This window comes from Scyliorhinus torazame, chromosome 29 (genome assembly GCF_047496885.1).
Source record: "Scyliorhinus torazame isolate Kashiwa2021f chromosome 29, sScyTor2.1, whole genome shotgun sequence".
Taxonomy (NCBI): Eukaryota; Metazoa; Chordata; class Chondrichthyes; order Carcharhiniformes; family Scyliorhinidae; genus Scyliorhinus; species Scyliorhinus torazame.
In genome coordinates, this window is record NC_092735.1 from 34,815,378 (window position 1) to 34,832,469 (window position 17,092).

The window sequence follows — 17,092 nt, forward strand, 5'->3', positions numbered from 1 at the left end:
ATTTGTCTATATATATGTTTCTGGAACAGACCTCTTCATTCACCTGAGGAAGGAGCAGCGCTCCGAAAGCTAGTGATTCGAAACAAACCTGCTGGACTTTAACCTGGTGTTGTAAGACTTCTTACTGTGCTCACCCCAGTCCAACGCCGGCATCTCCACATCAAAGATTGAGGAAACAGTGGGTCGGAAATCTCTTTCGTTGGTTCGGCCGATTTCAGCCCAGTGACAATACGACTGCATCACCGTCTCCCTCTGAACAAAACCCAGGATCTGAAGTTCAACAAGGACTGCTAGCATTGTGCAGATTTAATTTGTATAAAACAGTATTCACATTACAATGTCCGGGCAGAAGGCTCCAGTTTCCAATTTTTGACGTTTTCTTTCTGCTTCTAATTCCTCTTCCAGAGGTTGTCCTGGTCACTGTGCTCAACGATGGAGAGGGTGATGAGCATCTGGGCAATGTAGTAGGACGACATGACAATGGCCCGGGCATGGGGCAGGGCGAAGCAGAACCGGTCGATTGACAGGATCAAATCGGAGACGACAAAGACCACACCTCCTGCCGCTGTGCACCCGCGGCTCCAGGACTGGTGGTAGCGGGAGAGGCCTGCTCGGGCCGTTGCCCGCCAGCTCATCAACCCCAGCACCAAGACGTAGCCCACCAAGGCATAGACCATGGGCCCCCTTAGGTACGAGTACACCGCGACGTAGTAGACCGCTCCAAGCACCAAGATGGCAAGAGCTAACCCGAGTCTAAGTGGGCGTAGCCCAAAAGCCCAACTGTACAGAATGTGGGAAATCCCGAACATCAGCATACCTGGGAAGCAAAAAAAAAAAGTACATCTTTCTCAGTCAAAGAAAAAGCTTCCCAATTCGCCCTGCCCAGCAACCCCCTGATTTCAAAGTTCCCATCCCCGTTTCCAAATCCCGTCCATAGTCGCATCCCTCCCGATCTCTGTCATCTCCTCCGACCGAACAACTCTTTGAGATCTCCACGCTCCTCCAACTCCTCCTCCAATACAGACACGCACATGCACACACAAACACGCACACGCATACACTCATGTTGGAGAAGGGAGCTATACCCCGGGTGAAAATTATCAGCTTTAATAAGTACAGGATTGGACAGAGGGACTAGATAAAGGTCAGCAAAATCACAGTCCTTTTCTCTCCTTATATTGAAGAATGTTAACCTTCACATCATCCACATGCACAAAGCACTGGAAATAATAAAGTCAAAAAGACTGAAAGATATTTCTCCAAAATTTCAGTTCTAACCTGGGCATTCGGTGTATTTTATTTAGAGGAATCGATCATTGGAGAGAACTCAAAGGCCCGGATTTGCTGCTACACTGTGTGATGTGATGGCTTTAAAAAGTGTAAATCTGTGGCACTCTGTGCGAAGCCCGGTGAACAGCAACATTAACTTCAGCTGCCTTGTCAAGCTGGGATTCTTACAGCCAGGTCTCGCTGTGACAGCGGGAGAGTGGGTCAAAGTCTGACTGCAGAGGTGACAGTGAGGTAACAAAGGGCCAAGTGAACCGAGATAGCAATAACTGGAGCCAAGCCTCCGATCGGAGCTCTCTGGAAGTTGGAGTGAGTGCACTAAAGGACATCAAAATCCACAAACTTCGCAGCCCTTCTACCTCAACCTAATTTTAAAAAATAAATTTAGAGTACCCAATTCATTCCCCCCCCCCCCAATTAAAGGGCAATTTAGCGTGGCCAATCCACCTACCCTGCACATCTTTGGGTTGTGGGGGTGAGACCCACGCAGACACGGGGAGAATGTGCAAACTCCACACAGACAGTGACCCGGGGCCGGGATTGAACCTGGGACCTCGGCGCCGTGAGGCAGCAGTGCTAACCACTGTGCCACCGTGCTGCCCTCACCTGAACCTAATGACCTCAAATTTAAAATTCACATCCTTGTTTTCAAATGCCCCTATTTCTGTAACCTCCGCCAGACCCCACAGCTTCTCCGAGGCTCCTGCCCTCCTCCACAATCGGCGACTATGGGCCGTTTCGGAGACTGAGACGCCTACGCCGGATTCGTGGAGGTTCACGGCAGCAAAGCCGGTGTCGCACCTGAACCGATTCCGTTACAGTGGAGGGGCTAGTACCGGCATCGCCTGGAACACAATCCATTCCAATGCAAAACGGTGCGGGATTCGCCGGGTCCGGGATCGACACTCGGGAAGCTGACAAGCTGAAGCCGCAGATACACATTACACTCCCCACACACACTCATCCCGGCCAACAAGGTGGCACTGGTTGTGCTGGAGCGCGCACAGACAGCTGATGGGCCGGCTGGGGCCAGAGGGCCCGGGCGGGGGGGGGGGGGGGACACCTATACAACCCGTGACACTAAGTTCACAGTGGGCTGTTAGCGGTGCGCGCAGCCGCATAGCCGGCCGCGGCAATGGTGTTCCGTGCCCGTCCACCCCGACCCCACAGCCCACCTCCTGGCCACCCCCCGCTACTCCCCCCCCCCCGTCCCTGGCAGAAGCCCCCCCCGGCCAGCGGCACGGCTGTCAGCAAACTCAGGCGATGTTGGACACTTTCCGTGGTTCTCCCTCAGCAGCCACTGATGTGTCGGGTGTTCTGGATCACAAACAGGTCACCAACACTGGAAGTGGTGCAACTCTATTTTATTATAAGGTTAACTATATTAACATACTTGAACTGTGGGCAAATGCAATACCAGCTTTAACTGTTGACCCTTGCCTAGTCCTAACCAGGTGATGCACTCAGCACATGGTGAATGTCTGTGTTGCAGGCTGTGAGCTCTGTGCTCTGAGCTGGCTGCTACTAGAATGAGCAGGAACTCTCCTGTCCCCTGTCTTTATATTGCGTGTGCTCTCACTGGTGATTGGCTGCGGTGTTGTGCATGCTGATTGGTCCCACTGCATGTCCATCAGTGTGTGTGTGTCTGCACCATGATATACTGGTGTATATTATGACAGCCACTACGCCGGTTTCACGATTTTTAAAAGCACAAGCGAACCGCGCCTTCGGGAACCTGGCCCATTGGAGGCGGAGCATCGCGGAGATCCCAAAGAATACCGGGTTGGGCCCGCTAATGATATGCAAACGGTGTTTACAGTACGTGCGTTCTGGAACGCACTGATGCCGCTGTCGAGATGCTAGAGAATCGCGATTTGGCGTCAAATTGGTGCCTGTTGCGATTTAGTCATCGGAACCGATTCTCCACCCAATCACCTTTCCCGACTTCGCTGTCGGCCAATGGAGAATCCCCCCCCCCGCCCCCATGTCTTTAGGTGCCTGGGCCCCAAGCTCCGGAAATCCATCGCCCCCAAACCTCCCCCCCACTCTCTCTGTCCCCCTTCAAGAACGGGGTGTCAAACGCCCCTTCGTTCTGCCCATGTCTCCTTCTGTGTGCCAGCGACAACATCGTGTCCAATTTTGTCTCCTGCCTTAGAACAATTCAAGGTGATAGGTCAACGCCGACGTTAAGATGGAACAGTCCTAGACTGAGGAGGGGAGGGGGTCACCCTAGGACCGCGAGGAGGAGAAATGTCTTCACACAGAGAGTTGTAAATCTTTGGAATTCTCGATCCCGGAGCGGCCTGTGGAAGCTCAGGGTCTGAGTGTGTATAAAGCAGAGATTGATAGATTCCTGATTAACAATAAGGTAAAGGGTTACGGGGACAGAGTGTGGGTAAAAGACATTGAAGTGTCCAGTCAGACATGATTGTATTGATAAGCGGAGCAGGCTCGATGGGCTGAATGGCTCCCCTGACTGTCACGGGTGGATAATGCTCTGCGTGTGTGTCTGGTAAACACTGAGCTATGACAGTGTGTATGTAGGTAACAGCTCATTTTTCACCCTTGCGCAATCTCTGTCCAGGAAAACCTTCACCCTTGAAACTGCTCTTTCACTCGGTATTTCTCACGACGAACCCCAGGTTTGCTTCGTGACTGGAAGAAAATCCCAGCGGAACGCAAGACCACCCGCTCCCCCCCCCCCCCCCCCCCTCACCCCCGCCCCCTTCCCAATACAAACTCCCCCCTCCACCTGCCCAACACGAGCTCCTGAGGCCTCACATGTCAAAGCCTTACCGTGGATGAAGAATCCTTGATCGCCCCAAGTGAGGAAAACGTCACCAAGTGCAGAGAAGAGGAGGCCGCTGAGGATTTTTCGGGAATACGGTGGGAGCGTCCCCAGGCTGAAGCCATGCGCCAGCACAAAGAAGGCCAGGGACAGAACAGGCAGGCACTTCACCAACGCACTGATCCACGAGGGGTTGGAGGTGGGTAACCACAGAACAAAGTAGATGCAGAAGGTTTTCAGGAAAGGTATCAGCTTCGGGCCAACGCTCTTTACCTGAGAGAGGAGAGAGGGGTGGGAAGGAAACGACAATCGTGAGGCAAAGGGACAAACTGACCTCTACGTTCTTACCCAGCGTACCTGAACTGGGTTTTATTCTGTTTCTAATTCTCCTCATTCCCTGATGCTCTGCATGCCCCCGGACTCTCGGCAGCTTCCAGTTCAACACCGGAAGGGAGGAAAACAGTCAAACGAGGAAATAGGAATGCTGTTCCGAACTGTTCTTCTCCATCTGGGATGGGGCATCTAGCTCTACGGTCAATTGCCCCTTTGTCGATTGGGAGCCAATGATGGGGATGAGTTACAACCAAGTCGGGTGCTGGGGACAGACAAGCGAGGCGATGGTTTAATGGTAAGGTCGCTGGATCAGTGACTGGGAGGCCCAGGTTAATGCTTTGGGGCGGCCCGGTGGTTAGCACTGCTGCCTCACAGCGCCAGGGAGCCGGGTTCAATTCCGGCCTTGGGTGACTGTGTGGAAGTCTGCACGTTCTCCCCGTGTCTGCGTGGGTTTCCTCCGGGTGCTCCGGTTTCCTCCCACAGTCCAAAGATGTCAGGTTAGGTGGATTGGGCACGCTAAATTAATAATAATAATAATGATAATCTTTATTAGTGCCACAAGTAGGCTTACATTAACACTGCAATGAAGTTACTGTGAAAAGCCCCTAGTTGCCACATTCCGGTGCCTGTTCGGGTCACAGAGGGAGAATTCAGAATGTCCAATTCACCTAACAGGCACGTCTTTCGGGACTTGTGGGAGGAAACCGGAGCACCCGGAGGAAACCCACGCAGACACGGGGAGAACGTGCAGACTCCGCACAGACAGTGACCCAAGCCGGAAATCGAACCCGGGACCCTGTGAAGCAACAGTGCTACCCACTGTGCTACCGCGCCGCTAGGGATTCTGTCAGGGTTCTATGATTCCAAATCTCACCAGAGGAACTCGTGGAATTTAAATTCAATTAATGAAAACACTTGGTACTGAAGGCGGATCTCAGTCGCTGTGGGCGCGGAATCATCATCAATTGCTGCAACAAAAAAAAAAACCCCATCTGGTTCACTAATGTCCCTTTCGGGAAGGAAATCTGCCGTCCTTTCCCGGCCTGGCCTACATGTGACTCCAGACCCACTGCCCCCCGCTGAAACGGCCGAGCGAGACATTCAGTTGTCTCAAAGCGCTGCCGAGCCGTCGACCCGGGTCCACCGCAGCAGTTCACGCCCGCCTTCGGCCAGTGTGGGCAGCGCGAGCTGCCCTTCCTCGCCACGTCCACATCGCACGAAAAGAGGTTGAAAAATAAAAAAAAAAGGGGGGGCAGCTGGAGTTGACTTACGTACAGGGCTGCTGGCTGTTTCCAAGCCTGAGACATCGTGCCATAGATCTAGATACCTTTCGGCGACCTGTGCGTGCTGGGGATTCTCCCAGTTCACCGGTTCCTCGTCACCGGCAATCACTTGCAGGAAGCTTGATTCCTGCAGCTTAGGCGCCGGCAATCCACCCTCGCCGTGGGAAAGCACAAACAGGAGACTGCAGCTACCTGGGCGGCTGCCTGTAACTGTGGCTGCGTTAAAAAAAAAAAGCCAGTGTTGTTGGAGTGCATCCAGCCACAGCAGAGGGAATCTGGGTGACCTTGATTTATGCAAACTCCAGTGGCGCCCAGGTGAGTGACACCGGGCTGGACGTCTCAGAGTCTGGTTACAGTGGCGCCCAGGTGGGGGTCACTGAGCACGGCGAAGGGCAATTCGACTCCCCCCCCCCTTTGGCTGATGTGAGTTGTCCATTTCAGTTCCTGTTTGCACAGGAAGCTCCACTACTTTCGGGGGACTGTGAGATCAGCTGTTGTCTTGACCCAACCCTTCTCCAGTTAAACCTATCACACACACACATGCATGCTCATATAGACACAAACACACACACAAGCAAACACGGAAGCACACATGCACAACATGCGGACACAAGCACATACAATGCACACATTTAAACACATATATACATGGAACATAGAACAATACAGCGCAGTGCAGGCGATGTTGCACCGAAACAAAAGCCATCTAACCTACACTATGCCATTATCATCCATATGTTTATCCAATAAACTTTTAAATGCCCTCAATGTTGGCGAGTTCACTACTGTAGCAGGTAGGGCATTCCACGGCCTCACCACTCTTTGCGTAAAGAACCTACCTCTGACCTCTATTACACACATGTGCGTGTGCACACAGCCACACACACATATACACACACATGCACATGTAGCACAGTGGTTAGCACTGAACAAAAGAACAAAGAACAAAGAAATGTACAGCACAGGAACAGGCCCTTCGGCCCTCCAAGCCCGTGCCGACCATACTGCCCGACTAAACTACAATCTTCTACACTTCCTGGGTCCGTATCCTTCTATTCCCATCCTATTCATATATTTGTCAAGATATATGAATATCTGCGGAGTCTGCTGCCTCACAGGTTCAATTCAAGTCTTGGGTGATTGTGTGGAGTCTGCACGTTCTCCCCGTGTCTGCGTGGGTTTCCTCCGGGTGCTCCGGTTTCCTCCCACAGTCCAAAGGCGGATTGGCCGTGATAAATTGCCCCTTAGTTTGGGTGGTGTTATGGGTATACGGGGGAGTGGACCTGGGTCGGGTGCTCGTTTGGTGGGTCCGTGCAGGCTCGATGGACCGAATGGCCGCCTTCTGCACTGTAGGGATTCTGTGATCCCACAGATACACACAACAGATATACACACGCACACATATTAAAGTAAGGCTGCCCTAGTCCCAGGTGACCATAGGCTGCTTTCCTCCTTGACGGGGGAGAGCTGACTGGTGGTGATTTAACCCGAGGGTCGCCGCACCTCAGGCGAGGTTGAGAGGGCGGGGCCGTCATGGATAACCTCAGCCGGTGCGGGGATTGAACCCACGCTGCTGGCCTCGCCCTACATCACAAACCAGCCGTCCAGTCCACTGAGCTAAACCGACCCCCACACACATATACATACATACATACACAGACACATACACACGCAAACATACACACACTGGCACACACATATACACGCACACATACACAGATATATGGGCACACACATATACACGCGCACACCGCCACGCACACATACACAGACACATACACACGCACACATACACACACTGGCACGCACATACACACAGACATACGGGCACACACATGTACACGCACACACCGCCACACACACATACAGGCACACACGCACACACAGACACGCACACATACATACAGGCACACACATACACCACCACACACACACATGCATACAGACGCATGCAAACAGATACACACATATTACATCGCAGACATGCACAAACAGACAGTTTTAAAATGACTTCATTGGTACAGCCACTGCTTACCGTCGCGAACATCTTCTTCCATCTCCTGTCATCATGACCCATAATATCCATTTTACTCTGTTCTTTCCTCCTTTTTATTCCGTCTCTCTGTCTCTCTCTCTCTCTTTCTCGCTCTCTTTCTCTCTCTTTCTCTCTCTCTTTCTCTCTCTCTGTCTGTCTGTCTCTCTGTCTCTGTCTCTCTCTGTCTCTCTTTCTTTCTGTCTCTCTCTCTCTGTCTCTCTGTCTCTCTTTCTTTCTGTCTCTCTCTGTCTCTGTCTCTGTCTGTCTCTCTCTCTCTGTTTCTGTCTCTCTCTGTCTCTGTCTCTCTCTGTCTCTGTCTCTTTCTCTCTCTCTGTCTGTCTCTGTCTCTCTCTCTTTGTCTCTGTCTCTCTATGTCTGTCTCTCTCTCTCTCTGTCTCTGTGTCTGTCTGTCTCTGTCTCTCTCTCTCTCTGTCTCTCTGTCTCTCTCTGTCTCTCTCTCTCTGTCTGTCTCTCTCTCTGTTTCTGTCTCTCTCTCTCTGTCTCTCTCTCTTTCTCAGTCTCTTTCTCTCTCTCTCTCTCTGTCTCTCTCTCTCTCTGTTGTCTGTCGTTGGTTTTCCCAGGTTATTGCTGTTATCTGGAATGTTTACGGACTTTCTCCCCCACTATCTCGTAGTCGCTGATCGATCGGGTACCTCAGATAATGGCCACGTGGTGACCCGTCGATTGCAGCTAATAGCAGGATGCACCTACAACCACCAACTAACCGAAAACAAAGGTCAAAATCCAACAGTGTCTCAATGCAAGGCCTATCTTTGTTTCATCTTTCTGAGTCAGTGGCCCTTTTGTCACTGTGAGGCACGATCAACTTGACTGGAGACGAAGTTGAATCCAAACTGAGGCTTTATTGGTATCAGACGTGTGGCCTCCCACAGCAGCTGGCACAATGGCTGCGAGCTGGAGGACACGCATATTTATACCCCGCCTCCTGGGCGGAGCTAGCATGCAGGGGCCACAGGTGAACCTGTAGTGCAGGTTCTACCGTACAACCCCTAATATCAGAACACAGTGGTTTAGCACACACTGAATGCTGACACGTAACCCCTCCATTGGATGGGTTGACTTCCCGGGTCCCGGCCCATCTGGAGTCTCTGGCATAATGATCCAGAGCGGAATGTAGCCTGGCTTGCATCGGCCACCGTCACCGCCTGTAGCAACCCCAACTCCTGCCCCGCACCAGGGGATGGGTAACCTCGACGCAGGCCGAGGATTAAAACTCCAGCCTGCCTGCTCACTGCGTCAACTCAGTAAATGGTGAAGTGACAGCTCTGCATGTGTGGGCAGCTACTTCAGCGAGCGCATTTATCGGTGCGCTGCGGAAGGTCAGGCCCAGGTGTCGGCATTGGGTGCAGAATGGGTCAGGTGTAATTTATCCAAATCTGTCACATCAACTCCATTACCAACCTCGCAGAGGCTGCAGTAAAGGTTCACTGGATCGGTTCCTGGAGCGACAGAAAACTCTCGTACGACAAGAGAGGCCGAGGAGAATGGGCCCAGGTTCGCTGCCACCTGGGTTGGCCAAGTCCCGATTTCAAATGGAGAACAGCAAAGGCTGAAGGGAAATTCAGCCAACACAGGCAGAAACCAGCAGGTGCAAGTTACTGTGTATTAAACTCTGCAAAGGCCCAGACAGCATCGATACAAGCAGCCATCTGCATAATAATGTAGCAACGATCTACATACGAATAAGCGATCCCCGGGAACAATCGCAACATTTGGGACAAACAAAGCCAGACTCCCCACGCCAGCAGGAGCCAACACAAAAGAGGTTAACAGACACCTCAAGACCGCCCATCAATCAGGAATTTGCTCCAGTATTGGAGAAATCGAACCAAGCGATTGGAACGAAGTCCAATCACCTGGAACCAGGTACGGGGTCCGCCCCGAAAGGCGGGAAGCCCCTGGGGACTATAAAAGTTAAGCCCCCAAGTTCAAATCGTTCTTTTTGACCGGGTCACTTTTGCAACGCGAACCAACCCTTGACAGTGACCGGTGCAGCTGCCGCCGATATCCAGTAAGTCTTAAGTCAACGCTCGCTACGAGATAGGCGCTCCTAGCTACCAATCCGTACCAACGTCGAATCCCGCAGGCTCAGAACCCGAACGAAAGGCCATTTGTTCCCCTGACCTGGTGGGCCAGTCCGAAGCTAAGTACAGGCCTGTTAGTTGTGGAAGTAGCTAAGAAGTAGAATTTATGCATGAGTAGCGATTACTGTGTATAATAAATGTGCTTTGATTTGAATCTTACTAATCGGTGTATTGAGTTATTGATCATTACTTGAACCTGAACCTCGTGGCAGTATCGTAAAGATACCTGGCGACTCGAGAGCAAAGGTTATTGTGGTGTTGGGTGTTCTAACACACAGAAGAGCCAACACAGTTGCATATGGTACAACACTTGTTTATTTAAACTTGCTACTTACAACTTGGTCTTTGCACTCTGCACGTGGGGGGCTCCCTGCTTGTGGTGTTTCAACAGCTCTTTCATGCTTCCTTCTCCCCAGACCTACTGACCTCCAGGTGTCGTGCTCGTGCTTTTTATGTGGTTGGTGTTCTTGTCTGTGATTGGTTGTGGTGTTGTGTACTCTGATTTGCCTGTTAGTGTGTCCATCATGATGTGTGTGTTTGAATATCATGACATCCCCCCTTTTTACAAAGATATGTGCCTACGTGGTAATAAATATGATCGTGACGTGAGTGCATCTAAGAGTGTGTGTGTGTCGTGTGCAGCATGTGTCTATGACGGAACTATGTACATGGGGCGATGTCGAGTGCGTCACATGAATCCAGTTGTACCATAACATAACAGAAATGCGAACGAGAGAAGAAGAAAAAAAATTTTGAACAGTTGTCCAGTCAGACGACATCTGGAACGATAAACAACAACAGGTTATCATGTAAAATTGTCCAACTTATTAAACATATGAACTGTATTATAAGTCCATTCTAATGGGTTTGCGACGAATTCGGGTTGACCGCCTTAAGGGTGGATCAAGAACCACCGGCTGCTGTGCAGGCATGGCCATGGGTGGCGATGGAAAGGGCGTGATGTGCGGCAGCTCCACAAAGTCATCCTCGGAAGCCTGTTGAGGATCTGGCGTGTTGTGTGGCTGTGAACGTGGAAGTCGGCGAAGGGCGCGCCGATTGCGGCGACGCACGGAACCATCCGGCATGCGAACCAGGAACGAGCGGGGAGCCACTTGTCGGAGGACTTCGGCCGGTGCTGACCAGCCACCATACGGTTGATGGACGCGTACTTTGTCTCCGGAGGACAGGGGGGGCAGGTCCGTCGCTCGTGTGTCGTACCGACCTTTCTGGCGATCACGCTGCAGTTGCATGTCCCGAAGAACCGCCTCATGGTCTGTTGTCGGTGCCAGGACGGAAGGTACCGTCGTCCTGAGGGAGCGACCCATTAGTAGCTGCGCTGGCGAGAGGCCCGTGGATAACGGGGCCGATCGATAGGCCAGCAAGGCAAGGTTAAAGTCCGATCCGGCATCAGCCGCCTTGCACAGGAGCCGCTTTGCGATGTGGACACCCTTTTCAGCCTTCCCGTTTGATTGTGGATGCAGAGGGCTGGATGTCACATGAGTGAAACCATATGCTGCGGCAAAGGACGACCATTCACGGCTGGCAAAACAAGGTCCATTGTCTGACATGACAGTCCTTGGAATGCCATGGCGAGCAAACGTTTCCTTGCAGGCCCCAATGACTGCGGACGACGTCAGATCATGGAGAGGCATGACTTCCGGGTAGTTTGAGAAGTAGTCTATAATAACAATGTAATCTCTGCCGAGCGCGTGAAATAGGTCAACACCCACCTTCGCCCAGGGGGACGTCACCATCTCGTGTGGTAGAAGTGTTTCCGGAGGTTGCGCCGGCTGAAACCTCTGACAGGTTGTGCAGTTGAGCACCATGTTGGCTATGTCTTCATTAATACCCGGCCAATATACCGCCGCCCGGGCCCTTCGTCTGCATTTTTCGACACCCAAGTGGCCTTCGTGTAGTTGACGAAGAATCATCTGGCGCACACTGTGTGGAATGACGATCCTATGCGATTTCATAAGGACCCCGTCTATATTGGTGAGATCATCTCGCACATTGTAAAACTGGGGGCACTGCCCTTTTAGCCACCCTTCCGTCATGTGGCGCATCACTCGCTGCAGCAGAGGGTCAGTCGCCGTCTCTGCGCGTATGTGGGCCAGACAAGGATCATCAGCTGGCATATTTGCTGCTGTCAGAGTCACGTGTGCCTCAATTTGACGCACGAACCCCTCCGCATCTGGTGGTGTGCTCACTGCTCGGGAAAGAGTGTCCGCCACTATGAGTTCCTTCCCCGGAGTGTAGATCAGTTCAAAATCGTACCTCCTGAGTTTGAGTAAGATGCGCTGGAGGCGAGGAGTCATGTCGTTCAGGTCTTTGTTAATGATGTTGACCAGGGGGCGGTGGTCAGTTTCGACCGTGAATCGTGGCAGGCCATACACATAGTCGTGGAACTTGTCCAGTCCAGTTAACAAGCCCAGGCATTCTTTTTCGATTTGCGCGTAGCGCTGTTCGGTAGGGGTCATGGCTCGTGAGGCATACGCAACCGGGGCCCATGATGACGTGCTGTCTTTTTGCAGGAGTACCGCTCCAATACCAGATTGGCTGGCGTCTGTTGAGATCTTTGTAGGGCGAGTCGCGTCAAAGAAGGCCAGCACTGGTGCCGTGACCAGTTTGTGCTTGAGCTCCTCCCATTCCTGCTGATGCGACTGGTGCCAGTTGAATTCCGTCGATTTTTTTACGAGATGGCGCATGTTTGTTGTATGAGAAGCCAGGTTGGGAATGAACTTCCCAAGGAAGTTGACCATGCCCAGGAATCTTAAGACAGCCTTCTTGTCAGCCGGTCGTGGCATGGCTGTGATGGCGCTAACCTTGTCTGCATCGGGACGGACCCCGGACCTTGAGATGTGGTCCCCGAGGAATTTCAGCTCCGTCTGGCCGAAAGCACACTTCGCACGGTTGAGACGCAGGCCATTTTGCCGTATGCGGGTGAAGACACGTCGAAGACGATGCATGTGTTCCTGCGGAGTGGTGGACCAAATGATGATATCGTCCACATATACACGTACCCCTTCGATGCCTTCCATCATCTGCTCCATAATGCGGTGGAATACTTCAGATGCCGAAATGATGCCGAATGGCATCCGGTTGTAGCAGAATCTGCCAAAAGGGGTGTTGAATGTGCATAGTCTTCGGCTGGCCGGGTCCAGTTGGATCTGCCAGAATCCTTTGGACGCATCCAATTTAGTGAATATGTTGGCTCGCGCCATCTCGCTGGTGAGGTCTTCTCGTTTTGGGATGGGATAGTGTTCCCGCATGATGTTGTTGTTCAGATCTTTTGGATCTATACATATACGGAGCTCGCCAGAGGGCTTCTTTACACAGACCATGGAGCTGACCCATGGCGTGGGCTCCGTGACCTTGGATAGGACCCCTTGGTCCTGAAGAATCTGCAGTTGTGCCTTGAGGCGGTCTTTGAGAGGCGCAGGAACCCTGCGAGGTGCGTGAACGACAGGGATGGCGTCCGGTCTGAGTCGAATCTTGTACGTGTGTGGCAATGTCCCCATGCCTTCAAAAACCTCCTGGTTGTGAGCGAGGAGGGAATGGAGATTCGCGTGGAACTCAGCATCCGGGAAGTCGGATATCTCATCTGGAGAGAGAGACATGATGCGCTGTACCAGGTGAAGGACCTTACACGCTTGTGCGCCCAGTAACGAGTCCTTTGATGAGCCCACAACTTCGAAGGGGAGTGTGGCCGTGTACCTCTTGTGAGTCACCTGTAGCTGGCAAGATCCTACGGACGGGATAACGTTCCCGTTATAGTCAACCATCTTAAGCCGGGATGGTGTGATGAGTGGTTTGACCTTCATGGCCTGGACTGCAGAGTAAGCAATCAGGTTGGCGGATGCGCCGGTGTCCAGACGGAAGGCGACGCGCGATCGGTTGACCGTCAGGGTGGCACACCACTCATCGTCTGGATTGATGGCATTGACCTTGTTGACATCAATGACGGCAACTCTGAAGTCATCCTGGTCATCTGCATCACTTAACTGGAAGTCTTGATGCGTGGGCTGGACGGTCCTGACTCGTGTGCGAGGTTGTCGAGGATGCGCCGGATCCATGGGTTGAGCCGCACGACAGCGGGCTGCGTAGTGGCCTATCATGGCACATCTGTTGCACTGTTGGTATTTTGCAGGACATTGCCCTTTTAAGTGTAGACCTCCACACTTGCTGCACGTCATGACGTCACGGCGTTCGTTGCGCCACTGCGCATGCGCAGTGCGATCTTGCGGTGGGCGCGCCTGCGCAGTGCGTCCCTCGTTGTGGCCGTTATTCTTGGCGCGCACCTGCGCGGGAGACCGCGAAAAGCGCGGGAAGCGGCCGCTGTCGTCCGGGCCGTGGGGCGGGAAGAAATCGACGGCCTGGATGCGTTCAACGTCGTGGGCGGCCTGGCTTGCCGATTCGACGGCTGGGGACCCCCTCCGTGCCAACTCGGACGCCTGAAATCGGGCAAAACGGCAGGTCGCATTTTCATGGAGGACACAGGCTTCCACAGCAGACGCTAAGGTGAGGCTCTTTATTTTAAGAAGCTGCTGGCGTAGGCCACTGGAGGCAACGCCAAAAACAATCTGGTCCCTGATCATGGACTCTGTGGTGGTGCCGTAACCGCAGGACTGCGCTAGAATCCGGAGGTGCGTCAAAAAGGGTTGAAAAAGCTCCTCCTTACCTTGCAGGCGTTGCTGAAAGATGTATCTTTCGAAAGTTTCGTTTACTTCAGTTTGAAAGTGCTGGTCCATTTTGAGGATGACCGTGTCATATTTGGCCTGGTTTTCGCCTTCCTCGAACACCAGTGAATTAAAGACATCATTTGGGTGGGGGCCTGCGTAGAAGAGGAGCATTGCAATCTTCGAATCATCCGAGACATTCTGTTTTTCGGTGGCACGGATGTACAGGTCAAATCGCTGCCTGTAGAGCTTCCAGTTGGTGCCTAGGTTCCCCGTGACTTGCATCGGCTGCGGTTTGCCGGTGTGGTCCATGTCCAGAATGGCAGGTTGGTAGGCAGGTATCGATCCACTCCTGTACCATGTGGTGTTGGGTGTTCTAACACACAGAAGAGCCAACACAGTTGCATATGGTACAACACTTGTTTATTTAAACTTGCTACTTACAACTTGGTCTTTGCACTCTGCACGTGGGGGGCTCCCTGCTTGTGGTGTTTCAACAGCTCTTTCATGCTTCCTTCTCCCCAGACCTACTGACCTCCAGGTGTCGTGCTCGTGCTTTTTATGTGGTTGGTGTTCTTGTCTGTGATTGGTTGTGGTGTTGTGTACTCTGATTTGCCTGTTAGTGTGTCCATCATGATGTGTGTGTTTGAATATCATGACAGTTATAAAACAGAGCCAATTGAACCAACCAAAAGTTAGCAACATATTACTGGCGACATCTGACGGGACCCGAACTAGAAGTGGCTTAACCACTCCGGGAGAACCCAAAAATTTGAATTAGAAATCCAATTGGCAACAGAAATACCACAAGTGTTCAAGCAGTTCTGATCAATCCTCATAATTCGGAAGTGTGTTAAATGCATGAGTAACTAACAGGGCTATAAGGTAAACTGATAGATTTTTTGTTGCGACAAAACTGTCGGGAGTTTGTATTTCGAAAATTAGCGAAAGCCGTACCCGTAATTACAGCACCGCCTTAGTCCCCCTGTTCCAAATTTAAAAGAAGCATTCAGATGAGAAAGATGGCAATGCAGGCAATGCAACGCCTCACGAACCCAGAAGAATTTGCGGTCGCAGCGACCAGCAGCAGTAGAGTAGGATAATGTCCTGTATGGGAGGAAGAAATCAGGAAGTATCTCAAAGGGAAAGGATGGCCCCTTTGGAGCGAATTCTGTAGCAATGAGGAAACAGGTCCCGGGAGTATAGAACATACTTGGTGGGAGAACCTGAGCGAGATTCACAAGAAGAGCTTAGGGAAAGCGCGCAAGCCGATGGTAATCATGTCCTGCTTGGCACAATTGCGAGGCACAGAGCAGGTCGTTAGGACACTCCGGAAAGAGATAGAAGGCATACATCGAATGAGCAAGGTCGATGTTAATGAGGTAGAAAGAGAGAACTTAGAGTTAAGGAGGAAGTTGGCAGCAAAAGACGGAGCGGTGGATGATGCCAAGAGGGCACACCAGTCTTGTCTGGCGCACTTAAGCAGCTTCCAGTCCCAGTATGAAAAGGCCTATCGGGACACGCAACGTGCAGTCCTGGTACGAGAAGAAACCGAAAAGCAGGTAGAAGCATTGCAGAGGCAGTGCAGTGACCTGAAGGCAGCGTTAAGAGCACTCCATGCTGCCACCACGGAGCAGACAAAGCTCGTTAGACCATGCAAAGTGCCGGAAGCAGATTGCAGAGCTGCAATCTCTGCTTTCAGTTCAAAAAGGATTCCAGGAAACCTTTGGAGCAAAATTAGATGAGGAAGACGGCCTTGATTGGGAAGTGTTGAATGAGACAGCACAGAGATATGTTCAGGGAACATGTGCGCAGGGAAAGCCCCAAAAGAGAAAAGCGGCCCAACCCCCCACTGAGCAGATAGTTCAGGCTCCAATGAACCCAGTAACCACCCACCGCACAGCCACATCGGACGATACGGAATTTCTGTACACCACCCCCTTAACAGTGACCCAATTACGGGACGCGTGCGATAAAATCAAACTGTTCCGCCCCACCTCAGATCCCCACCACTTCTTTGCCAGAGTAAAGCAACAGGCGACCATGTACGGCCTGTATGAGTGAGAGCATGTAAAGCTCACAGTTTTGAGTCTAGACCCTTCGGTCGTAGCAGCCCTTCCCGACCCACAGAATGTAGGAGGAGGCACCCTTGCTGAAATGCATACCGCGATCCTAGATGCGATTGAGTATAACCAGGGTGACCCCGTAGATGGCCTCAATAAGTGCAAGCAAAAGAAAACTGAGCACCCCACAGCGTTTGCTGGATGCCTGTGGATCCACTTTGCAGCAGTTTTTGGAGACTTAGACCAGACAACATGGCCAAATGGACCCGCACCCTTATCTCCCATGCCACAGAAACAGGACAAAAAGCTTGCTTGAATTATGATCCCTCAGAGGAGGCTCATAATGAGAAATGAGTCGTAAAAAGATTGTCCCGCGCCTGGGAGCAGTCTGTACAAAACAAACCCGCAGTTAAAAATCCTGAGGAACAGCAGACAGGAGCAGACATACAAGCAGTTAAAACACACCAGAACCCCGCATGGGTAAATGAAAGCAAGAACAGTCCCCCACAGTCACAGGAGTGT

The 17,092-nt window shown here is 52.0% G+C and overlaps 1 protein-coding gene across 3 annotated transcripts in view; it reads right to left on the reverse strand.

Moving 5' to 3' along the window:
• Positions 1-229: 229 nt before the first annotated feature.
• LOC140404047 (lysoplasmalogenase TMEM86A-like) overlaps positions 230-17,092 on the reverse strand; it is a 33,418-nt gene continuing 16,555 nt past the window's right edge. Inside the window, exons 1-3 of one of the 3 annotated variants that reach the window (XM_072492401.1) lie at positions 7,727-8,296; positions 4,084-4,348; positions 230-817 (exon numbers count right to left, since the gene is read on the reverse strand). In XM_072492401.1, coding sequence (XP_072348502.1) covers positions 390-817; positions 4,084-4,348; positions 7,727-7,777 — 744 coding nt within the window. In that variant the 5' untranslated portion in view covers positions 7,778-8,296 and the 3' untranslated portion in view covers positions 230-389. Of the gene's footprint in view, positions 818-4,083; positions 4,349-5,679; positions 5,872-7,726; positions 8,297-17,092 lie in introns of those variants that run through there. The other 2 variants (XM_072492403.1, XM_072492404.1) reach the window with 2 other exon arrangements.